This window comes from Balaenoptera ricei, chromosome 7 (genome assembly GCF_028023285.1).
Source record: "Balaenoptera ricei isolate mBalRic1 chromosome 7, mBalRic1.hap2, whole genome shotgun sequence".
Taxonomy (NCBI): domain Eukaryota; kingdom Metazoa; phylum Chordata; class Mammalia; order Artiodactyla; family Balaenopteridae; genus Balaenoptera; species Balaenoptera ricei.
The window spans coordinates 62,730,860-62,758,554 of record NC_082645.1 but is presented as its reverse complement, the minus strand read 5'-3'; the positions used below and the strand labels follow the sequence as shown (position 1 = coordinate 62,758,554).

The 27,695-nt window shown below is 42.7% G+C and overlaps 1 protein-coding gene and 1 long non-coding RNA gene across 4 annotated transcripts in view; one reads left to right on the top strand and one right to left on the bottom strand.

Moving 5' to 3' along the window:
• WIPF1 (WAS/WASL interacting protein family member 1) overlaps positions 1-27,695 on the top strand; it is a 119,332-nt gene that overhangs the window by 80,107 nt on the left and 11,530 nt on the right. For 2 of the 3 annotated variants that reach the window (XM_059928126.1, XM_059928127.1), the window contains exons 2-5: positions 14,232-14,320; positions 18,285-18,414; positions 23,780-23,908; positions 26,910-27,695. In XM_059928126.1, coding sequence (XP_059784109.1) covers positions 14,270-14,320; positions 18,285-18,414; positions 23,780-23,908; positions 26,910-27,695 — 1,096 coding nt within the window. In that variant the 5' untranslated portion in view covers positions 14,232-14,269. Of the gene's footprint in view, positions 1-2,572; positions 2,695-14,231; positions 14,321-18,284; positions 18,415-23,779; positions 23,909-26,909 lie in introns of those variants that run through there. The other variant, XM_059928128.1, reaches the window with a different exon arrangement.
• LOC132369024 (uncharacterized) lies at positions 1,293-27,279 on the bottom strand. The gene is made up of 3 exons (XR_009504217.1): positions 26,581-27,279; positions 5,921-6,007; positions 1,293-1,500 (listed from the first exon to the last, which is right to left on the bottom strand). It is a non-coding gene; the product is annotated as an uncharacterized LOC132369024 (long non-coding RNA).

The window sequence follows — 27,695 nt, the reverse complement described above, 5'->3', positions numbered from 1 at the left end:
ACAATTAAATGAAAAAATGCCAGGTGGTGACATGTGCAATGTATAAAAGAAAATGGGAGTAGAGATAGGACATGAGAGGGGGCATTTTTGCTGACAACTGGAGAATGAAAAGGAACCAGGGAGGTGAGTGTACCAGGTGAGAGGGCTTACAAGTGTCAGGGCCAGAATGCAAATGAGCTTGGGCATTTAAGGAACAGAAAGACCTGGAAGGAAATTAGCAAGAGGGAGTTTACTTGAGATAAGGTCAGAGAGCTGGGTGTGCGGGGGGACGCAGATCTTGTGGGTCCTTGTGGGCCTAGGCAGAGCTTGGATTTTTAAAGTGAAATGAGAAACCATTGGAGGGTTTTAAACAGGGAGGAACATTATCTGATTTATGTCCTATGGTGCATAGTGGACACCTCATAAATGTATCCAAAGTTGACTGTCCTTACAAGTTCTCATTAAAGATGAAATAGACCCAAACCCTAGACAACTACTCCCTTGTGTGTCTCACAGGCTCCAGACTTCTAAGTGACATACCCCCTTCTAGTTGAGTTTTTCCTAATGGGTGAGAATAGTCATGAACTGTAGTGTCCTAGGGTGTGTGTGTGTGTGTGTGTGTGTGTGTGTGTGTGTGTGTGTGTGTGTGGGGCACATTACTTATTAGAGAACTTCAAAGTAATTCTGTAAATACATAGAGAAATCACCCTATTGCCCATGTTCTCTTTTGAGACCCAACTATAGTTAGACTTCCCCAAAGAGTCACTCAGGCATTTACCTGGTAGGTGATCAAGTTCTGTGTTTTCCCGAGCTTAGTGGAGGGTGAAGGAGATAATAGCTGCAGGCCTCCACCTCTGTCCAGCCTCAGGCCTGCATGTATTTATTCATGTATTGAGTGTCCCTTGGACTCCAGGCCCTACGTTAGTTGAGAAGAATAAAGTCTGTACCATCGAGTGGCACCAGGCAAAGTAGAAGACTCAGGTCACTAATCCTTGGAAGCCCCACTTCTAGGAATTCTGCTGTGGCTTGGCATCATGAAACTCCTTGTGAGGCTAGACTCATAGCTCAAAGAATTGAGAGTTAAAAGAACCTTGGACGTCAACTATCCCAGTACTTCTCCAGAATGTGCCTCTGTTTTTCATTCTTTCAGCTGATACCATTTTCTCCGAGGTACGTGGTATGTGTCACAAATATCAGTCTGAACCTTTCAGGTGGATTGAGAAAAAATTATGAGCGTTTTCAGATTTTTATACACTTCTCAAGGTTTCGGTATAATATTTTTTGCCTGTATTCCATTGCCTACCCACCTCTTAGAGTCCTTTGAGAGTGAGGGATCTGAGTTTCCTCCTTGTGTACTCATCATCTCTGTGCTTCTGTCAAGCATCTTCTGGGAGAGTTATTGTCACCCCATTAAGTGTGGCGGACGGAAACAAAACATTTTGGCTTAGAAAGCTCTGATCTTCAGCTGCCTTGAGCTGTACAGGCTTACTTCGGAGATACTGAAGATTCCGTTCCAGGCTACTGCAATAAAGTGAATACCGCAATAAAGCAAGTCACACCGATCTTTTTGGTTTCCCAGTGCGTGTACAAGTTATGCTTATACTCTACTGTAGGCTGTTAAGTGTGCAGTAGCATCATGTCTAAAAAAAATGTACATACCTTAATTAAAAACTACTTTATTGCTACTGTAAGTCAACTATACCTCAATTTTAAAAAACTTCATTCAAGTGGTAATCGTCTGAGCCTTCAGCGAGTCGTGGTAGTAACATCAAAGATCAGCAATCACAGATCACCATAACCAATATAATAATAATGAAGAAGTTTGAAATATTGCTTGAATTATCAAAATGTGACACAGAGACACAAGGTGAGCAAATACTTTTGGAAAAATGGCGCCAATAGACTTGCTTGACTCAGGGTTGCCATAGACCTTCAATTTGTTTAAAAAAAAAAAATGTAATATCTGCAAAGTACAATAAAGTGAAGCACAATAAAATGAGTTGTGCCTGTATATTATTTATCCTGACTTGGGCACCAAAATCACGTTTCAAAACTCATTTGCCTTCATACACCTGACTAGCTCTCTTCACCTGCGTTTGTAACTTACTCCCTACCCGGCTCTGTAGATGAGGAAGGATCACTTACGTTATTTATTAGTGCTGCTTAGAGTTTTTAGTTCTTGAGTGACTCTTTCCCTTAATCCTAAATATTATCATCAATATCGAGAGCGATGCTTTAAAATGGAATTTCTTGAAGGAATGTCACGTTCCGTGAGCAGTTATTTTTGTGGAGGTGTCTAGAATAAAGTTGGGCTGTTAACCAGATGGAGGTGCTAATCTCCTCTTGTCCCTGTACCTAAAGGTATGTTACACCTGGTGGGAAGGAGAAACATGTAATTTTCCAAATTTAGGGTTTTTTTCTTGCTTGCTTCTGAAGTAAAACCCATCTAGCCTTTTTTTCTGCAGAAAAGGAGGAAGGAACAAGCAACAAATTAATCAGACAGGAAGTGAATAACCACAGAAGGATGTCTGCCTCTGACTCAGTGTGTCACATTTAACGAGAGGCCAGAGCTTGTCCAAAATGGCTGTCCAAAAACGACCCCACGTTTGCGTTAGAAGATGATGCCTTTCTCAGGGACGGTTTTCTCTCTCATGTCTTGCTTGCTCCCTGTCTGCCTGTGTCCCTGATCATGCCTTCCCGCAGTATCCTTTAACGGTAAGAAAAATTATATTCAAACTAAATGTATTTCCTTTATTCAGTTAGAGGGAAGGACTCGATGGCTTTTGATGGACCATAGTATGTTGAGATAAAGTTGTTTAATTTTTCAGTAGAGTACCATGTGGTCGAGTCCTGTTGCACACAGGACTAGTTTCACTGCTATAGTGATTGTGGGCAATTTAGAACTTGCGTTTTGAACCAAAATGTAAGCGAGATTTTCAAGAGAATTATTCCTGACCACTGGGCAAGTTTGGATCCACAGGAATTTTTTCTCCCATTTAAAATGGGGGTTTATGTCAGTAACTGTATCCTTTCGGTGGATGGTGCAATTGTCCACATGACTGCCTTTGAATTGTCACTTTGGCTGGCAACAGTAAGTGCTTTTAAAGCAAAAGGAGCCACTGGAAGCTTCAAAGGAAAGTACAGTGGAGCTAAGCTCTTGCCAGTCTGTTGCTACAAACCTGTTACTTAAGTTCAAATCCCAAACCATTTCTAAGCAGAGTCTTTTAGGACAGTTTGTCTTTTAGAATCATTCTGTTCAACATCCTAACAGTGCGGTGCACAATTACTATCGCTAATCAAATTCTGCAGCATTCATTGTTACTAGTTACATTTAATATGATTAATATTTTGACGTAAAATATTGTAATTTTCGTATTTCAAACGGTGTACCCAGAGATGTACAGAGCAGGATTAAGGAAACTTTTTTGTATCAAAAAAATGCTTTTTTTTTCTTTGGGGCATATATGAAAAAGCAACTTGACTTATATTCCTTTTACCCCATGGAGAAATATAAAATAAAGCTTTAAAAAGTTAAGAGGGCACGTACAACTTTGGTCAATAAGTATAAGTTCTTTTAAATAATTCAATGGCATAACTAGTGTATACAGTAGAAAATAGACAAGTGGTAAAATGAAGAAAAGACTGTAGTAGGGTTCTAATTAAGAAAAGTAGGACAGCTTGGTAGAGAGAAAGATAGTGGGAAAGCAGGATAAAGAATAAGACAGGATAGTGAGAGAGGAAGATGAGAAGCCTGAAAAAGATTTTGAGGTCCATTAGTGTGGAAACCATACCCTTACTAGTCACTTGGGCTGTGGGTCTAACATTATGTATTAACTTCATAAAGTTATGTTGCTTCTGAACTGGAACATCGTTTAGTCAAAATTGTCCTTTTATAGTCTAAAGAGGTTAAATGATTTATCTAAAATCATAGGTTGTTTTCTGATGCTCTTTGAAAAGTTCATCTGTTGGTTAATTGCTCACAGCTCTTCAATTACTCTAATATCTAAACTTTTAAGGATTACACATACTCTGAATGAACTGCAGTATTCAGAGACCTTCCCATGGTGCAGAATTTTCCCTGGGGTCCAGCAGCAATTTCACTCTGATAGTTGACGAAATCAAATTCTAGATCTGCCCTATAGGCTGGAAGTTCCCCAACCTGTGCTAAAATGTAAGAGGAAGTGAGCTACCTAATTCCTGGACCTTTCAAGTTTTATGCACTTTTGAAGTCCGCTTAACATTTCATGAACACGTCATTTTCGTTGGGAGTTTCTGGCTATTTAAATTGTGATTCGTTCCTGCTTTAAGGTTTGACTCATTTTTGTTTTTCCAAATTGTCATACATTTACTTATTGTTGAAAAGAGCATTTCCCCTGGACTATCAAATACCTCTGTCTGTATTTTGCAACCCTTAGTCCTGAAAATTAAAACTGAAAAAATGAATACTAGAATAAGAAATGCCTTAATTAGTATGCTTTTCTGAGAAATTTAAAATGCACTTTATATGCACCTCCGTTTGCCATTCGTTTGTAATGCAGAAGTTTGCATGGGTGTGCACATGTGGGCTACATCATCAGCTTGTGGTTTCTCCTTCTCATGGTTAAAAAAAGGAAAAGACGATATTTATTGAGCACTCACTGTATGTTAGGCTCTTGACTTTTGCTTATTTTATTTTTTTTAAATGGCTAATACTTATTTAGCACTTGCCTCATTTAACTCTTGAATAGTCCTGTTGAGTCGGTACCCTTCTCGCCATTTTATTGTGGGAACTGGACTTAGGCTAAGCAGTTTGCCCAAAGCCACTAAAAACTAACTGTAATTTCAAGAGCTTTTTTCGGTAAGTACTTAGGAGGCCACAAGATGTTCTTTTCTAATCCTGAGAATCTGGGATTGTACAAATGCTTTGTTTTAAATGTCACAGCCACAGTAAATATCTTTAAGTGAATAATCTCAGGTAAGACCATTTCCTTTCTAAGTCTTTTGACCTTTTCAGAAGTAAATTCGGTGACTCTTCTGCTTATATTATAAGGCTACACTTTCAATGGTTAAATGAATAAAATATGTTGAGTATGTTGACCTATATGCTGTATGTGTGCATGAGTGTGTGTGTGGGGTGTGTGTGTGTGTGCGTGTGTGTGTGTGTGTGTGTGTGTGTGTGTAGTGGAGAACAGGGAGGGGCAGATCTTAATCCTCTGGTAAAACTAAATGTGGTGCTGAGGATTTAGGGAAATGTAGTTTTGAGATTTGAGGCCCTTAAAGAGAGTACTAAAAAAAAAACCAACCAGTACTTGCTAGAGATGGGAAGTCGTGGGAGGAAAATTGGTACTTGTTAGTTAAGTGGATAAAGTAGAAAAGATTTCTCTTTCCTTTCCCATAGTTAAACAAGGACAAGTAGGTGGGTCATTAAACTTACCTTCATTTTCTCATTTTTGAGAGGGTTTAGCTGTCTATGAATTTGCACTAATTTTTCAATTAAACATGTAGGACAGTGTATTAAGAAAATAATTTTACTTCATAGCAACCTTTATTTCCCCAGCAGTTACTCTTAAAATAAAATTGTGGGTTTGTGTCCAGGCTCCCCTATAATTGTAATGACATTGTAGATGCTTCAAAATGTCTTCTCTGAAAAATTCCCCCTACTCCCCAAATTATCCAACTCTTTATCTAAAAGAAGTGTTTCTGAAATAGCCAAGGACCCTCCAAGTACAGCAGAGACACAAACCCTTGCCATTGAGAAAACAGCCCATAAGCAGAATTGACTTAAGCTATTGCCTTAAATGATGATCAACGGAGAAAAGAGCAAGTACATTTTGAGAAATGAGGGGTCCTGTGTACAGCAGGCACACGTACCACATTCAGCTCAGATTGAGAAAAACAATGATCATGAACTAGGTGAGGCAGTTGCTTTGCTTATAAAGGAAAGCTTGTTTCTCTTCTCTACCTTTGGCTTCTTCTTGGGTTGAGCAGCCTTTTCTGCTTCTCCTCTTGCATTGATTGCCTCATTGCCTTCAGCCCTCTGGAGCTTGGACTGAGGAGAGGAAGAGTCACAATAATAGAAACAAACTTTATGCAAACGTATTAAAAGTTGCTAAAATGGCCAAAACGACATGCCGGGCTTGGGGGTGGGGCACTGAGCTGTTGCACTGGGCCTGGTATCAGAAAATAGAAACTACGGGCAACTGCAGCTGTGAAAAGACTGCTAAAGAAACAGGATGGCTGTGGTTTGCTGTGAGCATCAATTTTCCTGTTGAGCATTTTTACAGGAAGTTGAAGAACAAAGCCAACTTCATCTTAATTAGTTCTGATGGTTTGCAGATCTTAAACACATCCAACTAAGTTTGTCACATGGAGGAGTTTCTAAAGAATAGAACCAAAAATAATCATGAGTAGGAATCCCCAAACTACCAATGTTAGCAGCAATTTGAGTTTTTGCTAAATGATTTTATTTTAACGGTGTAACTTGGAGTAGATTCATTACCTTTATAATGAATGCCTTTGCAATCATTTTTTTTATGGCTGCAATAACTTGATATGAATTTAAGGGCCTTTCCTTATTAAAACACTGTCGAGTTGTATGTATTATAAATTTCCTTCTGTTAATATTTATTGGTCAAACAGTTGTGCATGTGTGTATTTATATAGATACAAAGAGGTATGTGTGTGTTTGTGTATAAAAGCTGGAAAAATATACATCAAAAGGTTAACAAGAATTATCTCTGGGTATTATTAACCCCAACCCTTTTTCACCTAATATTTAATTATTATCACATGCTTCCTTCAATGGTTAAATACAACTGTCGTGTTTTATTTTCATCTTTGTATTTTTATATTGTCTATCATTTTCTATATGAATATATGCTACTTTTGGAAGCAGAAAAAAATTCTCAAAAATCTAACCTGAAGATGCCAAGAGCACACAAGAAATATATACATGAAAATGAGTTAAGAACATTATATATAAAGTAAAATATCAAGGAATATAAATAAAAATAAGATAGAGAATAGAAAGTAATGAGGGCAACAGAACATTGGACGTTAGGATCTTTTCAATTGTATTATTTCTATTATGTCCTTTCCCTGTACCCACCCCCCACCACACACACACACACACACACACACACACACACACACACACAGTGATGAATTCAACCTTTTTTGAACAAAAAGTTTACTTTTCTCCCATTCATTTTAGGTAGGATAGTATTTAAGGGTGACTTTTGGCACGATTTGCATAGCAAAATGCTTTATATTTTTGAATGGTCCAAAATCGTGATAAAACATAACTGGATAAACCTGCTTCTTATCTTCTCTGCTAGAACTTGGCCGATTCACACCCACATCCTCGGGATTAGAGGCCGGCCTTCTGAGGATTATTTCATTGGACAGTGCTGGAAATCTCTCCCCTCTTCCTGTCATTCTATAGTGTGGGCCTCACATGGCCCACATCTAGAATGAATTTGACATTGGTTAGAAGAAACTAAGAAACAGTTTATTTAAATAACTTGCCAGTTCTCTTGATCATTTTACATTCAGAGATAATTCTGCTTTCTTAGATGAGCATATTGAAGAAGAAAGCATAAGTTTCCTGGGGCAACTCTGGACTGAACTCTGGGCTCTGATTGAGTGTCTAGTTGTCCATGCTGTTGGGGGAATACGTCGCTGTAGGGTGGGGAGCAATTCACTCTTTCTCACAAGGTGTTCCCCATAACCAGTATTACACATTTAGCAGATGGCTCGGGACCACCAGCTGCCCTGGTTGATCTAGGGTCAGTGTGTGATGCTGTCCACTGAGAGTTTAAACCATGCTGCTGACCTACTAGACGTGTAGTAAAACCAACAAAACCATCCATGTCTCTCACAGAGCTAGGAAATTCCAGAATTTCTAAATATTGATGTATGTTGTGTATATATATGTACGTGTGTGTAGGTGACAAAGAAGAGCCAATTAGTGGATTTTTGAAGTCATTTATGTAAAATATTCTACTCTGTTCTCTCAACCCAAAGAATCAATTCCTTTATGAAAGGTTTATTGGTAGATCCCTCCCCTCATCTCAATAGTTTCCACCTAAAATTTGTTGATCTTTTTAGGGATTCAGTTATTAAATAAAACTTTGGTAATCACTCACGTTCCCTAGGGTTCAGGTTGATTTTTTTAATATATATATTTTTTATTTATTTATCTATTTATTTATTTATTTAGGCTGTGTTGGGTCTTAGTTGAGGCATGCGGGCTGTTCGTTGTGGCGCGTGGATTTTCTCTTCTGTAGTTGTGGCGTGCGGGCTCCAGGGCATGTGGGTTCTGTAGTTTGTGGCATGCGGGCTCCAGTTGAGGCACGGGAGCTCAGTAGTTGTGGCGTGTGGGCTTAGTTGGCGCGCGAGCTTAGTTGGCCCGTGGCATATGGGATCTTAGGTCACCTACCAGGGATCAAACCCGCGTCCCCTGCATTGGAAGGCAGGTTCTTTACCACTGGACCACCAGGGAAGTCCCCCCTCAGGTTGACTTTTAATTTCTTTAATGTATGACAGACAATCCAGAGATAGTTTGGGTGAGAAATCAATTGATGGATTTTATTCAAAAACTATTATCTTATAATTTTCACTGTGGATAGCAGACATGATAGATAACATGTATTGTTAAAACTGTGTTTATCATTTGCTAGGGCTGCCATATCAAAGTACCACAGACTGGGTGGCTCGAACAGCAGAATTTTGTTATCTCACATTTCTGGAGGTCGGAAGTCAAAGATCAAGGTGTCAGCAGGTTTGGTTTCTCCCAAGGCCTCTCTTCTTGGCTTGCAGATGGCCACCTTCTCCCCGTGTCCTGACACGGCCTTTTCTCTGCGCTCACACATCCCTGGTGTTTCTTCCTCTTCTAAGGACCCCAGTCATATTGGATTAGGGCCCACCCTAATGGCCTCATTCTAACTTAGTCACCTCTTTAAAGGCCATCTCTCCAAATACAGTCACATTCTGAGGTACTAGGGCTTAGAGCGTCAACATATAAATTCAGTCCATAACGCTGAGTGTGAAAACAAAAAACCCATTTCTATCCATGTGGTTTTCCTTGTGCACATAAAATTCAGCACACAAGGTGAACATTTTAGAGAAGTCTGACTTTTCTCTCTATGATGAAAGTTATTTAAACAGTGAAATGATTCTCTAAAGGCAATTAATTCTCAGAAGTGTGTACTGTTAGAAGTTCTGTGCCTGGGGTCAGGGGGAGGGTAGGAGGGCAAGGATCAGCAAATGGGTAGGGCCGTGATCCTGCAACTTCAGGGAGCCTGGTTCCGCTGCAAGAGGTGATGGCCGACACTTGGGAGCCCCTGCCCTAGTCACTGCTTCCCTTCTTCTAGGGCCCCTCCCTCCTGGGTACAGAGCTGCCTTTCCTGCCCTGCTCCCATCTCCCAAGGGAAGAACCAAATGTGGGAGGCCAAGCCCTCAGGCTGCCTCATTCCCAGGGGGGCAGCCCCGCCCACACAGGACTCTGGGCAAAGCCAGGGCCTCAGCTCAGTCACCAGGCCAGGCCGCCCTCTGCCAGGTGCTCGAGCGGTACTCACACCAGCAGGGCGCGTGCTCATCTCAGGAACTACAGCTCTGGACCCATCTGTTGATTGCTTACTCTACCCGGGCCTGCTGTACTGTTTCATTTCATCCGCCTTGTACACCCATTTGACAGATGGGAAGGGGAGGCTCAGAGAGCTTAGTCTTATCCCAGGTTATTAGCAGCAGAGCAGAGTTTCAAAATCATGTTCTCCTGACCCAGGACTCATGTTCTCACAGGGATTCTAAACTTTTTCATTCATAGGCCACGCTAGTATCTGGTAAAGCCCAAAAAAGTCAGACGGCCTCTCTGACTGTTGTTAAATGCATAAAACAAAATACAGAGGATTACCAAGGCAACTAGTTACAGTGAAATAGATACAAGATCTAGGAGCAGATCATTGCCACAACTTCAAAAGAGATCTGCAACAATTTTAATATGATGTGAGAATATGATGTGAAAATATCATGTGAAAAGCTGTTGGTGAAAAGGTTTCAGGTGTGGTTTGTGGCCTGTATTCATAATTGAAGGAAGTACTACATTGTAGTTAGAGTTTAGGGGAAATTAATATGTCCTTTTTTTCATCCAAGCTCATGAACCCCTGAATTCTGTCCACAGACCTTGTGGATGTGAAGATCCAGGCTAGGAAGGCCTGTCCGTTAGGATCTAGGCTGCTCTTGAGGCCCTACAGTCAGGCCCAGTCTTGCTTCTGATGTGGGCTCTCAACTCCAGGAGACCAGGGAAGTCCCTGCTCTCCCAAGGCCTTGGGCTCTACTCCCCTGATGAAGTCAGGAAAGCAAGCGCCCAGGCTTAAAGCTAGCCAGCCCCTCTGCCATGGGACTGGTTCTTTGCCCAGGCCTTGGGATGCCCAAGGCTGATGCTGGGAGCCGTTCCAACGACCAGCACATGGCTTGTTTGTGTGATACCTGGCTCTTCCATTCCCACATAGTTAGAGAGAACCCTGCTTTGTGCCATGTATTGGGAAGACCGGATGGAGTTCACGGTCTGGTGGTAAGACAGCCGAGAAGGGGGCCTGCTGGGGGCCCGGTGTCGGGGGGCATGAGGTTGGTCTTCTTTGACCCGTGTGCTGGGGTGGCAGGATCAGACTCTGGGGTTTCTCACAAACTTCCCTCAAGGCCCAGCCTGGACAAGTCCAGACCAGCCGCTGTTCAGCTAGCAAGAAGCCAAGAGACCATGGAGGCCTCTGGAATCACCTTTCAGTGTGGAGGTGGGGGTGGGAGTAGTTTGTCTGGGGGAGAGTGAGGGGTGGGGGCAGGGGGAGTAGTAGCAGTGGAGAGGAAGGAGAGCTTAGCCTGGGAAAGGTGAGAGCGCCCACCCGCAGATCCTCTCCCCGTTGTTCATCGGAGGTGGCGGGGCGGGGGGAGGCCCAGCCTCTGTGCTCCGGAGGTTTATTTATTAATGCACAGAGAGAACCATGATAGCAACGACAGAAAACTGTAAACTACTTGGATTAAAGAGGCCTCACAGGGTGGCAGTCCCCTGAGAGCGGCCCTGTTCCATCATCTGGCCCCTGAGGCATACAGAAGTTCAATTTGATCTTTGCAACCAGAGACTGGCTTATGAGAACCAAACCCGTAAGAGGTTCGCGGTAGCTGATCAGAATCCACTTCTTCCTCAGTATTAGGATAACGGGATGGCAGGTTAGCTGGTGAGCGTAGGACCTGATGCAGTGGAGTGTTGAGGGGCCTTTCATCCACCGAGCACGCGGACGGTCTGTCCCATGGAGCCCGTCTCCCGGGCCCTCTGGGTGGACCCGGCCACCCCTTCCTTGGTTAGCTGCCTCCTCTGGTCAGCTCTGTTCAGACCATTGCTTTGGCCATAGCAGCTCTGACAGTTAGTTGGGCCTGCATCCCGTTTCAGATCCCCGTCCTTCCTCCTGGTCCTGGGACACAACCCTGAGGCTTCTGGAGGTGCCCCTGCAGCTGGAGCACCCCCTTCATAGGCCTCCAAACACAGGCCCCCCAGCCCTCCTTATTACACTGCCCGTGTAGCCCCACGGGGGACCGATTGGTGTCACCCAGAAAAGACCAATGTAAGGAACAGATTTTAAAAGAACCCCTGTCTGAGACAGGCTCTTATTGAAAACCAGATTCTGACCGAGTTTACAGGTGAGCTGCAGTACTAGTTAGCCCTTTACCTGCCTAAAAATGCTTATCTAAGAAGAGCAGGGACCAAAAGGACTTGATGTGAATGACTTTCACGGGTCTTTTAGCGAGTTATAAATTTCTCTGAGTCCCAGCGTCCTCCTCTGTAAAATGAGTGGAATTATGCTGGTTTGCAGTGTGGTCATAAGTATTCAAGACGACAGAAATAAAGAGCCCTTTATCATCCAATTGACTGTTAATAGATGAGAGCAGCTCTTGCTGCTCTAGAGTTTTTTAAATTTCATTTTCTAGATGGCACTCAGAATAGAACTGTCAGAAGCTCTCTTGATTCCTGTCTTCCAGTAGCTTTGACAAGTTTGGCCACGTCCTCTTAGCTTTTCCATTCCGTTTCTGTCACAGAAAGCAAGCCATCCAGCAAAACTTCTATAGAAAGTAACAGCTGACCCTTGAACGATGCGGGGGTTAGGGGCGCCGACCCTCTGCACGCAATCAGCCCTCCGTATCCACGGGTCCTCTGCACCCGGATTCCGCATCCTCGGATTCAACTACCCATGGATGGTATAATACTATAATGTTTACTATCGAAAACAATCCACATCTGAGTGGACCCGTTGTTCAAGGGTCATCTGTATTTGTTTCAAGGTATAAGTTTTCCACATTAACTTTCAGTGGTTGAACTAAGTTAATACTTTAAATTATTTTTTCTTTTGGCCGTGCCACATGGCTTGTGGGGTCCTGGTTTCCCGACCAGGGATCGAACCTGGGGCCCCTGACAGTGGAAGTGCAGAGTCCTAACCACTGGACCGCCAGGGAATTCCCTAATACTTTAAATTCTAAGAGGTTGTTTTCTGCAATTAAGAGACTATTGAAGATAGAAGATAATTCTGAGGTTTGAAATTCAGGACACATGTTCCACAGAAACAATGTTATTCAGGTGGTCAGTGTTCCAGGCTGCTCACTTGGTTTAAGGCTCTACCACCAGGCTTCTCGAATGCATATGAATCACCCAGGGATCTTGTTAAAATGCTGGAACAAATTCCGTGCAGGCAGAGGGGCTGAGATTTGATGTTTCTAACAGCTCTGGGTGATGCCCCGCTGCCAATCCGGGAGCCTTGCTGATCCAGGAGTAGCAAGCCCTGGGTGGGAGACGCTGGGATACTGAGGGGTGAGTACGTGGGTGAGGGCTGCGGCCTGGGGCTTCTGCTCAGACCCAGGGATGGGACTCCGAGGACTGGGGGAAAGGGAGACGGGGTTCATCGCTGGCACAACTCTGGGGGCACGTCCTCGCCGTCGTGTCTTCAGCCCCTGACGCTTCCCAGGCCGCCCCCTTCGCCGCTGCTACCCCCCAGGGCTTCCCTGTGCTGTCTCACCGCCACGGAGTCTGGCCTTCCCTTTGTCCCCAGAGCAATCAGACTCTGCAGAAAGCCTTTCTAAGGAAGCCTATTTGTAGTAAACAGCCCAGAGTCAGAGGTTTGATTCCTCCTCTCTTTTTTCCCTTTTTTTTTTTTTTTTTTTAAAGTAAGGTTTTATTTATTTATTTATTTAGGCTGCGTTGGGTCTTTGTTGCTGCGCGCGGGCTTTTCTCTAGTTGCGGCGAGCGGGGGCTACTCTTCGTTGCGGTGCGCGGGCTTCTCATTGCGGTGGCTTCTCATTGCGGTGGCTTCTCTTGTTGCGAAGCACGGGCTCTAGGCGCGTGGGCTTCAGTAGTTGTGGCTCGCGGGCTCAGTAGTTGTGGCTCACGGGCTCTAGAGCACAGGCTCAGTAGTTGTGGCGCACGGGCTTAGCTGCTCCGCAGTATGTGGGATCTTCCCGGACCAGGGCTCGAACCCGTGTCCCCTGCATTGGCAGGCGGATTTTTAACCACTGCGCCACCAGGGAAGTCCTTTTTCCCCTCTTTTTTTCCACTTGGATCCTGTAAGGAAATGCCAAGTAGCATAGAGGTAGGAATCCAGCCTCCTTGCCCATCTTATTTTCCCGTATCCCCATCTCCTTTCCCCGGAGACTGTAAGAACTTTGAGGGCAAGTATAGAAATATAGATTCATCTTTGCATTCCTGGGTGCTACCCAGACCTAGACAGATGTCAGGAATCTCAGAGAAGAAAAGCAGCGGAGTGGAGAAGAAATGTCAGGAATGTCGGAGCAGAAAAGCGAGGGCACGGAGTGGGCGGGGGGCGGGAGCACGGGAGAGGACTGCGCCATGGAGATGAGTGAGGAAGAGGAGCCACTTGAACATCGGACTTGGCCAGGATACATTTCTAGCAGTTTCCTAATAACCTCCCAGCTTACTCGGGCGGCAGGCCAGGGTCCTTCCCCCGACCTGCTTTGGTGGTGGTGGGATTGAGCAGCATGAGGCGCTGGATTTTGCTTCCAGTATCTCCAGACACTTTGGCTGAGAAGCTTCCCCTGCTGACCTCCTTCCAGAATAGTAACATCCTAGCCATGCCGTAAAGGAATTCCACCTCTTATAAAAGTTGGGCTTCGTGAATAGCTGCCACTTTGATGGGTAAGCGGGAAGGAAGATTAGGATGGAGTATTACTAAGAAGTCTAATACATGATGGTGCTTTGTTTCTTTTTGTTTTTACAGATTTGTCAGCCAGACTGCTGAAAGCGTAACTATCCAGGATGCCCGTACCGCCCCCTCCAGCACCCCCGCCACCGCCCACGTTTGCTCTGGTGAGTGGTTCTCCCCATCCACGGCCCATGCACGAAGCAAGCTAAACAAACTTGAACCTGGCACACATGTATTTGTTTTCAGTGTATTCACATTCTGGCTTAAATATGAATGATACGGTAAGCTTTCCAGGTGCTGGAGTAAGCCAGAGCCTGAGATGCAGCAGATAACAATACGAAAATTTTTTGTAGTCTAAGGTCTCATGTGATGCGTAGGAAACGCGTGGAATGTGGATTAGTTAGGTTTCCTCTGCCTCGTCCATCAAGGAGACACGTCCTGTTCATTTGAACACGCTGGCCCAAGACGGTTGGCAGGAGCGTTTCTGCCCAGCCTGCACTGTTTTCAGCTTCTAGCCTTTAACATCTGGGCAGGATAGTCCAGAAACCCAGTCTGTCTGTATGAAAATGCATCCATTAAAGTGTCCTCCAGACTCACTTTCTCTCTGCCTTTCGCCATCTTTCTTCCCACGCTGTTTTTGACAAATAACCCCCATCTTCCACTCCACCCTCCCCCCCACACTTACTTCGCCATTTAAATCCATCCTCGCATTTCCATGTGTACTTTCCTAAGGAATTTCTTCTCTGGGCTCATCCTGGCCCCCTGATGGACCTGTCCTCAGAAGTTAGTGCACCCTCTTCCAGGAAGCCGGCAGCCCTCCCCGCAGTGATACGGAAGGTTTCCCAGACGCGCCCCCCAGTATGTGAAGCCTTCGCTGCTAAAGAGCCTCCCAGTGATGGGCCCTTCACTTTTCACTTGGGGAAACTGGAGCTCAGAGAGGAGAAGTCTCTTGGCTAGGCTTCCATGGTACACATTTTTTATAACCCATCTAAGGCTGGAACCTAGTTGGAAGAACAGACCATTGATTAGCTCGTTGCTGTTCCAAGTGTGATCCTCCAACTCCTGGTTAAAGTCCCCAAAAAATAAGTACAGAAATTTAGAGTAAGCGCTTAGAAACACTTATAGCAATATGAGAGTGGTGTTATGTCTATTGTTTCTAAGATTGTATTTTGTGTGTCTTTTTTAAACTGATTCATTTTTCTAATAAGTCATTGTTATTTTACAAAATATTGGTCCATGATGGATTGGAAATTTTTTTCTTAAAAATTCGTCCTTCCCTTAGATAAGTTTGAAAAGCTGTGATCTGGCTAACATAGAAGGACTAGTTTATATTTCCCCAAAAGTATAGGTTTTGCACCATCACTGAGTTGTATGTGCCTTGATTTTTTTTTTTTTAATTTTAATGCTCATGTGTTTAATATGTATTCTAAAAGTTGTAACTAGCACACCCAGGGTTTAATATTGAGTTAATTTAAAAGAAAATGTTCACTGAGAAATAGTATAGTAAATAATATAGTGAATTGACTTAATGAAAAATATTAAATAATAACACAGGTAGCATGAGAAGATGACAAAATTCACAAAAGTTGTACCAGAATGGCTGAAGTTTGGGACACCGTGGTTTATCCTATCCACTCATTTCTATCCATTATTACCTGACTAAAAGCAAGATCCTAGAGAGACAGGATATAGAGACGAGAAAAGGGAAAGGTTGGTGGCCATCGTAGGACACCATCCAGTGGAACAGCACAGTCAAGAGATAAGTCAGCACCCAAGGAGGTCAGGTGTCAAAATAAATTTTGAGGCAGAACAGGAGGCCAGGGAGGGCTGCTGGTCCAAAACCGTGAAGAGAACCAACGTGGACATGGCACTTAACCTCTCGACGCCTCAGGTTTTTTCATCCTTATAACGAAGACAATAGGTAATTCAAAAAGCTCTTTCTGAGATGTCCAAGGCATGTTGTTAAGTTATAAAAACAAGTTTCAGAGCAATAGAGGATGATCCCATTAGCAAAAGCGAACTGCATATGCAAAGAGCCTTTCTGGAACTGACTGCCAAGAAGCTCTTAACAGGCTTGCTTCAGAGGAGGGGTGGAGGCCAGTGGGAAAAGGGCATTTTATTTATTAATTTTTTTTCAACTGAGATATAATTGACATATAACATTGTATAAGTTTAAGGTAGACAGCACATTGATTTGATACATTTATGTATTATAATTACCACCATAGTTTTAGCTAATGCCTCTATCACTTCACATAATTATCATTTCTTTTTTGTGGTGAGAACATTTAAGTTCTGGTCTCTTAACAGCTTTGAAGTATATAATATAGCATTGTTAACTATAATCACTATGCTGTACATTAGATCTCCAGAACTTATTCATGTTTTAGTTGCAAGTTTGGACTCTTTAACACCTCCCCATTTCCGGGACGGGGCATTCTAGACCCCGCGTTTATCCTTCTGTCAGGTTATAGGGAAGGCCCCGGAGTCAGGCTGCCAGGCTTTGAATCCGAGCTCCTCCTCTTACCAGCTGGGTAACCGGGTTGATGAGTTAACTTCCCTGTGCCTCAGTTTCCCTGACTCTAAAATGGAAGTCATGACTCACAGCGTTGATGAATTAGTATACATAAAATGCTAAAAACGGTGCCTGACCCATAGTAAAAGCAATATAAATGTTAGCCGTTATTATCGTGAGCAAGTACTACTTTATAATTTAATTAAGACCCTTTCAGCTTCATACACAGAGATTCTGTTTAGCCTGCTTCAGGGTTTTTCTTAGCTCTCCCTCTGCCTCTAACTATAATAAATAGCTGGGTCAGGTATCAAGCTAAACTTGCCCAGGTTTACTCCTTGTGGCCCTTGCTGGCATCTGTGAAATCAGAGCCTTTCAGAAGGGCTGGGGCGAGCCTCAAAGGACTCTCACGGCTGCCAGAAGTACCACTGGGTTTGGGGAAGACGACTCTCCCCGGGACCAGGCCAGACCGAGCCAGTTTCCAAGTGTGACAGACACGGGTACACGCCTACTTCCGAGTCCATTTGCTGGCCTCTTAGTGTTCCCACTCCCTAAAAGAACCCTGAAAAAACAAAATCCCAATTTCACAGTAAGAATCTTTCCCAGGAACTCTGAAATTATAGAAAATACCCAAAGGTTATTTTTTATGTTTTGGCTGCTCCTCGCAGCTTGTGGGATCTTAGCTCCCCGACCAGGGATCAACCCCACACCCCTGCAGTGGAAGCACGGACTCTTGACCACTGGACCGCCAGGGAAGTCCCCCCAGAGGTTTTAAAGCAGCACCTTTGTCAGCTGTGCAGTCTCTGTGGGCTAAGCTTTCAAAGGGATTAGGGAACTATGTTCAATATCCTGTAATAAACCATAATGGAAAAGAATTTAAAAATAAAAAAATTTTTAAAAGGGATTAAACATCAGGAACACCTTAGGCCAGAGGAACATGAAGGGAGTTTGGGGGGTTATGGAAATGTTGTATATCTTGATTGTGGCGGTGGCTACACGATTGTATATGTTTGTCAGAATTCACAGGGCTGTACACTAAAAGGGTGATTTTACTATTTGTAAATTATACCTCCAATCATCTGCCTTAAATTAAAAAGAAAAAACTCTCTTGTCAGTGTAACCGGAGGGAATTATTTTCTAAAATTTTGGTGGATTAAAAAAAAATACAGCTGACCCTTTTTGATAAAGACAATTTTCCTCTTGCACCAGGTTAGTTCCAAAAGACAAGAAAGAGATGTTCTTCAGAGAACATTCTAGAGGATGAAGCCTCATAGTATCCTGCAAATTCCTTTCAGACTTAAAATGCCCTACTCGTTTCTAGCCATCCACCCCTTGGCTCTGTTGGTTACAGCCAGATTGTGGTCTGAATTTGCAGAGACTTTTATCAGGGAGTGACTCTTCCTACATTAAAAATGAATGTAATTTATTGCTGCATCTGCTCCCAAATGTCTGGGTCTTAAAAAGAGTGACATCGGGTCTAAAACTTGTAGAGAATTTACAGCCTATTGCCAAGAATCTTAATAACAAGCTCCGAATACGCTAGCTGTCCCCACCGAGTGTTGTAGTACATGATTTTAATTCAAAAGATGAATACGAGTTTGCGTGTTTCCTTTCAGGCCAATACAGAAAAGCCTGCCTTGAGTAAGTCAGAGCAGGCTGGGAGAAATGCTCTTCTCTCTGACATCAGCAAAGGGAAGAAACTAAAGAAGACAGTCACCAATGACAGAAGTGCACCGATATTGGACAGTAAGTGAAAAAAGTTATTTTCCATGGAGATAAATGGTTTATGACCTAACAATCAACTCTACTCTTCCCACCAAAAAAAATTTTTTTTTTTTTTTTTTTGGTTAACAACAGCTGCAAAGCTAGCAGAAAAAGGGACTGTATCACTCATTGTAGGCCATGGCTCTGGCTTGGGTTCCCTCTAATGCTGCAGGAAGCCAGTATAATAATTCTTTGTCCAAGACACACACAGCAGCAATTCTCTGAATTATTCACAACTCTTTACAGCACTTTCTGGAAATTAACCCTTTGTTCATCTTACCACAGAGCAAAAGGCAGCATGAAATATGGAAAGAGCCCTAGTCTTGGAATCAAAGGATGTAGGTTCGAGCCCTGACCATCTCCAACCCTTTGTCTTCATTTGTAAAATGGAGATAATACCTGTTCTGCTGCCCTCACAAGTTTGTTGTGAGCATCCAATGAGACAATGCTTATGAAAGTGTTTTGTTGCCTGGAATGTATAATTCAAGTGTAGTTATGATTATTAGGGGGTTGGAGAGAGAGGAAATGAGATCACAGCTTTGCTTATTGACCCATCATAAATCTGAGATACTTTCTGGAACAAGGCAGGGTATGTATAAACAAACAAGTACCCACCATACAGGGCTACTTATTAACATTTACAACAGAATGAAACATTACAGATGGCTAGATCTACCGGAAGTTAATTATCGGGCCTCAAGACTATCACCTCACACTCCTCACACGTTTCCACTGCCAGCCAGATGTGCCCAGAATTCATCCTCAACCACAGATGCCACTTGGACTCAACAGGAATTAGACTGTCCTAAACTCACCAGAGGGAGCTTTGTAGACAAGTGAATAACGATGTAGGATTTTAGCCAAGTGGAGGAATTTCTAGGAAAAGTGCCTAACGAGTAGAAGAGAAAGATCAGCGTTAGGTGAGAACATTGGTGTGGGAGGAAGGTGGAAAAGAGGAAGACCAAGACAAAGGCCTTTGAGTTTTGCTCTGTTACCGGGCAAGGTGGTGCAGATGGAATGCACCACACCTCAGTGGAACTAGGGGGTCTTTGACTTTTGATGAAGTCTTACCTCTGGGTCAAAATGCCCACAGAATGGTGTGGTTATTGTATAATCAATCGCTTAGTTTTCCTGTTCTGTGTCACAAGGTTCTCCCTGGGGTTGCCCAGCCCAGTCACTTCTTTCTGGGGAGCTTTGGTCCAATAGCCACTGAATCGTGGTGCCTGGGATGGGGCCAGAGGAACTCCACAAACTGCCAACCTCTAGACCAGAGCCCAGTGGTTCTCTCCACTCTGAGAGGGAGCCTAGGCTCTGGAGAATTCCCTAGATGTTGAAGGAGAATGGACAGTCTGGGGCCCAGTCCTGAATCCACTAGTGGAAGTTCATTATATTCTTCAAGAAGATACACTTCTCTCGTTAAATGGAAAAGAGTGTTAGTTCTCCCTCCCATCTGCTCAGTGATGTTTAAGAATGCACTTTGCTTTGTGGACACCAGATGCAACCCAATGCATGCCCTTGTTGTCCATGCACTTAACTGGACACTAACACTGTTGTTTGTTAGAAGCTCTTTGCAAGTGGCAAAGTCCATCCATGGTTTTGTATTTGTTTGCAGGTGAAACCTCCCTGGGTTCTATGTCAAAATGTTGACCATGGTTATACATGATATAACTCTTGAGGTCAGCTTTGTCCTCCAATTTAATTGTTAGCAGAGTGACCTGGAGCCAGTTAGCTATCCTCAACTAGTGTAGCTTCTCTATCGGAAAGCTGTACAACTGCTGCAAGTTAAGAACACTAGTGGACGATGTCTGATAGAACAAGTTCATCGATCTCTTTGTTCAATACCAGGTAAAGGTGTCCTACGAAATGCAGTATTCCAGAATGTATCGTTCATCAACGAATAACGTTTTGATGACAAGGGCATTATTAATATTATTGGCAATAATTAAAATTAGTAAAACTTTTAAATTTTATATGGAAGCAATTTTGCATACACTTCCAGAAATTGTTATTCTAATTTGATATATCGTACTAGGCGAAGTAATTCTTGTGAGTTCAGTATCAGATTGTTTCTTCTATCAGCAGAGTTCCCAGAGTATCCCAGAAAGTTCCACACCTAGAAAAGATACAGAGCTGACACAGACTTATGATCAATCTAATCCAGAAAAAAAGAAAACACAAATGAATAAATAGAGCTCAGAAAGCAGATTAAGTAAAAGATTCAAAGCAGATTTTCTAAAATTAAGGATGCTACAACGAAGTTATATGCTAAAACACTTTGAAATCTTAAAGAATTTAACTTTTTAAGAAAAGTACAAATTTATCAAAAATCATTCATGAAGCTTCAGTGAGCAAGGAAAAAGTTGAAAACTTTATCAAATTACTTTTCCTCTAAAAAGCTTTAGAGCCAGATGATTTTATCAGAAAATTATTTCAGATTTTAAGAAACAACAAATTCAAATGCTATATAAATCATTCCTAAATGTAGGAAGACATGGAAAGCTATCTGTTAGGTATAATGAGATTGGCATGGTCTTAATATCAAAACATGACAAAGGCAGCATATATACAGAAAGAAAGCTGGTGTATCAGTGTCTCAGGGGACACGTGGCAATGCCTGGAGGCATTTTTAGTTATCACAACTTGGTGAGGGAGGGTTCCTACTGACACCTAGTGGGTAGAGGCCAGGGATGCTGTAAACATTCTACAGGGAACAAGATGGTCACCCACAACAAAGAATTATCTGACCCAAAATGTCCGTAGTTCCAAGGCTAAGAAACCCTACTATAGACAACTTATGATCATAGACGAGAGGATACTAACTAAAAATCCAAAAACTCTAATTCAGTAGTATATTAAAAAAATAATTCACCAAATCCAGAGTTTGTCTCATTTTTAATGTTAGAAAGTCTATATATCCATCATATCAAATAAGGAAAACCATATAATGATCTCAGTAGATCCTGGATAGGCATTTGATAAAATTCCATGCCATAAGAAAGTCTTAAAAACCCAGAGTGGAAGGATACTTGCTAACCACGAATACTTAGAAAGAAAAAAGTTATCTCAAACCAACAGTCAGTATGTAACTTGGGGGCTTCCCTGGTGGTGCAGTGGTTAAGAATCTGCCAGCCAATGCAGGGGACATGAGTTCGAGCCCTGATCCAGGAAGACCCCACATGCCGCCGAACAACTAAGCCCGTGCGCCACAACTACTGAGCCTGTGCTCTAGAGCCCGCAAGCTACAACTACTGAAGCCCATGCGCCTAGAGCCTGTGCTCCGCAACAAGAGAAGCCACCCCAATGAGAAGCCCGTGCACCGCAATGAAGAGTAGCCCCTGCTCGCCACAACTAGAGAAAGCCCGTGCTCAGCAACAAAGACCCAATGCAGCCAAAAATAAACAAATAAATAAATTTTTTAAAAAATGTAACTTTGAAACATTAGAGGCATTCTCATTAAAATCAAAATATGATTTCCTTTATTTTTAAAATACTAATAACGTTAATAATTTATTTTTAAGATAAACATATAAATGTATATTTATTCTTTATAATTATTTTAAAATAAATTGTCTTTAAATTAATAAAACATTAATAACTTACACTGTTATGGAAGCTCAGTCATCAAAATAATTTCTTATATAAAACAGAAATAAGATACACAACTCTTAGAAAAGAAGGCGTACAACCTTTATTTGCAGAGCATTTGTCTACTAGAAAATCCAAGGTAAAAAATAAATTTTAATTCTGAAAATGCAGGAAAGTGATTTATTAGATATCAAATGAAATTTCCTGATGCCAATAATAACCAAATCCAAAATATAGTAGGAAAAACATTCCTTTCATAATTTCAACAAACAAAAATGTATTTGAAGTGACCCTAAAAGAACTATGGGTGACCCGTATCATGAAAATTACAAAACTTTACTGAATAAATCAGAAGACATGGGAAAATATACCATGTTTCCATAAAGTCTAAATATCATGAAAGTGTCAGTTCTCCCAGATTAATTTGTAGAACTCACGTAATACTTACCAAAGACTCAACAAGGTTTTCCAGGGGTAGAACTTTAAACAGTACTTAACCTCATAAAACATATATACATACATAAATTGTTAAGAGACAATTTTTTAAAGAGAGTATAATCATGGCTCTAATACAGATATAAAATAAACATATATCAAAGATTTTATTTAGCTCATTAATTAATGAGGGAACCAATATAATGTTATCAATTCAAAGGAGAATTCAAAGTACCACACATATGTAGGCAGGTGAGTGTCGAAATGAATTTACAAATAGGTGCAAAACGGGTCAATCAATTGCATTACACTGAACACAACCAATATGCATTTCTATGGACAAATATCATTTGCATTATCAGTTTTGTACAATTTAATAGAGTTGCAGACTAGCTCAAAGGCAATGGGAAATAACCCAGAAGGCTAGACTGGATACTTAGTAATCTTTTTCTTTCTTCTTCTTCCTTCTTCTTCCTTTCTTTTTTTGTTTTCTTGTTTGCCTATTTTGAAATCTTTCACAATTTTTTGGCAACAAATGCAAAATAAAACAAAATCTTTGCATTGTCTCAAGTTGCAAGGAATTTTAAAAATGTTAAAGTCTACTGTTGGGTTTTATGATATTAAAAAATTGAAATCAACCTGGAAGGCCATCAAATAGGTAGATGGATAAATGAATTACAGTACATTCAGTGTTCTAAAACACAATGCAATCCTTTAAACTCATGTTTTCAAAAAATATTTAGTGACATGGGAAATGCTAACAAAGTACTGACTGAAAAAAGCAGGCTAAAAACTATGTAGTGAATTTGGTCATAAGAAAAAATATGGAAAATGAAAAAAAAACAAAACCTGGCAGGGAAAAATACACCAAAACAGTGGGTATTTCAATGAAGCAAAATTATGGGATATTTTATTTTCTTCTCCTTTATTTTTACTATTTCCTTTCTTCTCACCTTTTATTGTATCTCCTCCTCCCTTAAGACTTTCTTTCTTTGAAGATACTTTTATTTACCAAATCCTATGATACACAATAGATATTAACTCATGTGGCAGCCAGCCAAGCAGGGGAAAGTCATTATCTATTACTGATTCTTCTACCACTGGGCTTGCGACTGCCCTGGAGTAGAAAGAACCCTCTGCTTTTCTGACGGGGGATAGGGTGAATCCTTAAAGTCCTACCCTTTAATGAAATTCCAGGTGTCCACCATGGGCTTAGGTTCTGCCAGCTCCCTGTTGTATCGTGATTGTTTACTTGGGTGAGGACTGGTGAAGTTCTCTGGTGGTGTCTTCATACATGTGTAAAGACTGTGTTTTCTTCCTTCTGCAGAACCTAAAGGAGCTGGTGGTGGTGGCGGAGGCGGCGGTGGAAGTTTTGGAGGGGGTGGACCACCCGGTTTGGGAGGACTGTTCCAGGCTGGGATGCCAAAGCTGAGATCCACAGCCAACAGGGAGAGTGGTAAGGAGAGTTTCCTTTTCTTAGTTACTGTAAACAAGGCTGAGTCTGGTGGTTTTGAGACTTGGCATCCCCTCTAAGGCACTGTGCCCTGTGAAACATTTTAGATTTCTTGAAATGTTAACACTGTTTTATAAGAGGGACTCAAGGGACTTCCCTGGTGGCGCAGTGGTTAAGAATCCGCCTGCCAATGCAGGGGACACGGGTTCAAGCCCTTGTCCGGGAAGATCCCACATGCCACGGAGCAACTAAGCCCGTGTGCCACAACTACTGATCCCACGTGCCACAACTACTGAAGCCTGTGCGCCTAGAGCCTGTGCTCCGCAACAAGAGAAGCCACTGCAATGTGAAGCCCGTGCACTGCAACAAAGAGTAGCCCCGCTCGCCACAACTGGAGGAAGCCCGCACGCAGCAACGAAGACCCAACACAGCCAAAAATAAAATAATTAAAAAAAAAAAAAGAGGGACTCTATTTAGCATCTTTTTTTTTTTTTCTTCCTTTTCTTTTTAACTCAGGATCAGACAGCTCCATCGAGCTGTTAAATATTTGCCCAGTGTCCTTGGGGCAACTTGTACTTTTTTGTACTTTTCTAAAGAGTAAGCTAGAGCGGGAAGGAAAGGAAGGAGCAAATGGGACTTGCCACCCCCGGAAACTGCCTGGTGACCTGGCAGATTCAGCTTTCTTTGTGAGGTAGTCTGACCCACCTGTCGAGTGTAGTAAATACTTACGTCTCTTTTCAAACACACAATGGAGCATGTCATATGGAATATAATTACATATCTCACAAAATCTAAAAAGGTGTTTTACCTGACAGACATTTGGCATTTCAGAGCTAGTGATTCTAAGTATTCTCTGCAGGAAGCCATGGAAATGAGTCCTACAGGATTGTCTGTGAACACGATGGCAGAGGAAAAAGTTAAACCTGGTCATGCCTAAATAAAAAACCTTACAGAGTGTGTGAGGCTCTCCCCTGACTATGACAGCTCAAGAAATTTCGCCATGAATCTTTATTTTTTAATGTTTACTGTGTTAGAAGAATTTTATTTCTAATTCTATGGTCTTTTAAAATGTCCCCTGGGAAAGTGTGACATTGTCACATTCATAGGAAGATAAAGTCACTGAATCTTCAGGGTTACCTGGCTTTTTTAGTTTTGGATTGTCAACATCTAGAAGGAGACTCAAGAATATGAGAGCTTCTATCTTGCCAGGCCTGCATTTAAATTTGTTTATTTAAAACCCACTGAAAGGACTTGAGGCAACTGACAAATGCATACATTCAGTACTTTAACAGTAGGTGAAGAAATTCAGGCAAAAGACAACTGGAAGTAAAACAATGAAATGAAGATGGAATTTAAGTTAGTACACAAAATGCTATAGTATTTGCATAGTATACTATCTGCATAATGGGTCCCATCCCTGTGACGTATATGTGGATAGTAACTGCACCTTTAATCCAAACTTGGAAGGTAAAACTTATCACAAGTTGGTGACATAGAACTATACCACACAGTCAAGGAAAATATAGCTCATTTCTAGTGCTAAAGTCAAAATAAAAAATTCTCTCTAGAGTTCACATTATTCATAAATCCAGCCAAATGTCTCTCATTGTGCCTTGGATAAAATCTGAACGCCTTCTGGCCTACAAGGCTCTTTATGACCCGGCCCCTGCTGGCCACTCAGGCTACATTTCGTAGGGTTCTCCTCCATGCTCACTGTGCCCCACGCACATAAAAGCCTTGGTTTTTTAACTTGAAGCTCATTTCCACCTCAGGGCCTTTGCACCTGCTGGCCCTCTGAGTGAAGCACTTCTCTTCCTCCTCTCCATGGCAGGCCTTAGCTCAAATATCACATCCTCAGAAGGGCCACCCCCATCTATCCTGGCCTCTCTGGGCATTCTTCATCTCATCAGCCTATTTTAGTTTCTTTTTAGTCCTTATAACTATCTGAAAATATTTATGTTTACTGGTTTTTAGTTTATCTCCCCCACAAGAACGTAAACTACAAGAGAGCCAGATCTTTTCTGTTTTGTTTACTCCTCTGCCTCTAGCATCTAGAATAATGGCTGGCGTATAGTATAGCAGGTACTCAATAAATATTTGGTACATTAATTAGCTCATGGTTGAACTGGGTGAAGTTTTTTCAGACTAAGCATTTTTTGAGAATTAGTTTGGGTTCCAAGAGACTCTGGGGTGGTGGTTTGAGTTTTTCCATAACTTTGGTTCCTCTTTAGTTCTTCCCTTTGTTGAACCAAAGCAGTTGAATATTAATTATGTATTAATAGTAGGGTTGTTCTGTCCTGTCAGTATTAAAGTGGAAGTTGACCTAGTAGGGAAAAACGTTGTATAGTTGCCTACTTGTTTGTAGATTAAGACCATCCACTGGTGTCAACTCTTCTAATTAAACTTTGACAGTTTCTTTTTCCCTTGACAGTTTCTTATTTCAATCATAACTCTTCCACTGTATTTTTCCATCCTCTCTTAGAAATTTATCTTTAAAGGTTCTAGGCAAGCCCTCCCATACAGAAACTTATATTGGGCTAACTAATTTCTTCATCTAAGATGGCTAAATTATTTTTCAAACCTGAGAGGTACAGGGTGGGGTTACAGGGATAGTGACGGGGAGAAAAGAAAATCATTAGCAGAAATCCCATGTACCAATGCCATGCTGTTCTCACCTCTTGTAATGAATGGGGATGTCTCCAGAACTCTTACCAACTTCCTCCTGGTTCTTGTCCATCCAGAATGCCAAGAGAGCTCTCCAGAATCCCTTTGAAAGATGATGGGTTGTGGAATCTGGGAGTAGAAGAGAAACAGAGAGCTGTGATCTGTCCCTCTGCTTCCAGGAAGGACACAAAAAACCTAGTTTATATAAATAATAGTTACCTATCGTTTACAGCATCTAGGAAAGGGCTTCCAGTAGCTGGCAATTTACTCTAGTTCTCTGATTTCCTTTAAGGTTCCTAACTTTCTGATTTTTTTTTTTTTTTTTTTTTCTGTTCTTCAGATTCTGGAGGAAGCCGACCCCCGATTTTGCCACCAGGAGGAAGACCCACATCTGCCAAACCTTTCTCTCCCCCAAGTGGCCCAGGGAGGTTCCCTGTGCCTTCTCCAGGCCACAGAAGCGGACCTCCAGAACCTCAGAGGAACCGAATGCCTCCCCCGAGGCCCGACGTGGGCGCGAAGCCTGATAACATTCCGCCTCCAGTGCCTAATACTCCAAGACCCGTTCAGTCAAGTCTGCACAACCGGGGGTCCATCCTAGTGCCCGGGGCCCCCAGGCAGCCCAGCCCCGGGCCCACTCCTCCCCCTCTCCCCGGAAATCGAGGGGCTGCTTTCGGTGGAGGCTCCACCCGCCAGACCCCGTCAGGCTCCTCCTCGCCCTTCTCCAACCGGCCTCCCCTCCCCCCTACCCCGAGCAGGGCCTTGGATGACAAACCCCCTCCTCCGCCTCCTCCAGTGGGCAGCAGGCCCTCCATCCACAGGGAGGCCGTCCCCCCGCCTCCCCCTCAGAACAGCAAGCCCCCGGTGCCCTCCACCCCGCGGCCTTCCCCCTCCGCGCAGGCCCCGCCCCCGCCCCCCAGCAGGCCGGGCCCTCCCCCAGTGCCCCCAGGGTCCAGTGGCGGCGGCGACGAAATCCCGAGGCTCCCACAGCGGAACCTGTCCCTCTCGTCGTCCTCGTCGTCCTCGTCATCTGCGCCTCCCTTACCTTCACCCGGGCGGTCGGGCCCTCTTCCTCCCCCGCCCAGCGAGAGACCCCCTCCTCCGGTGAGGGACCCACCGGGCAGATCAG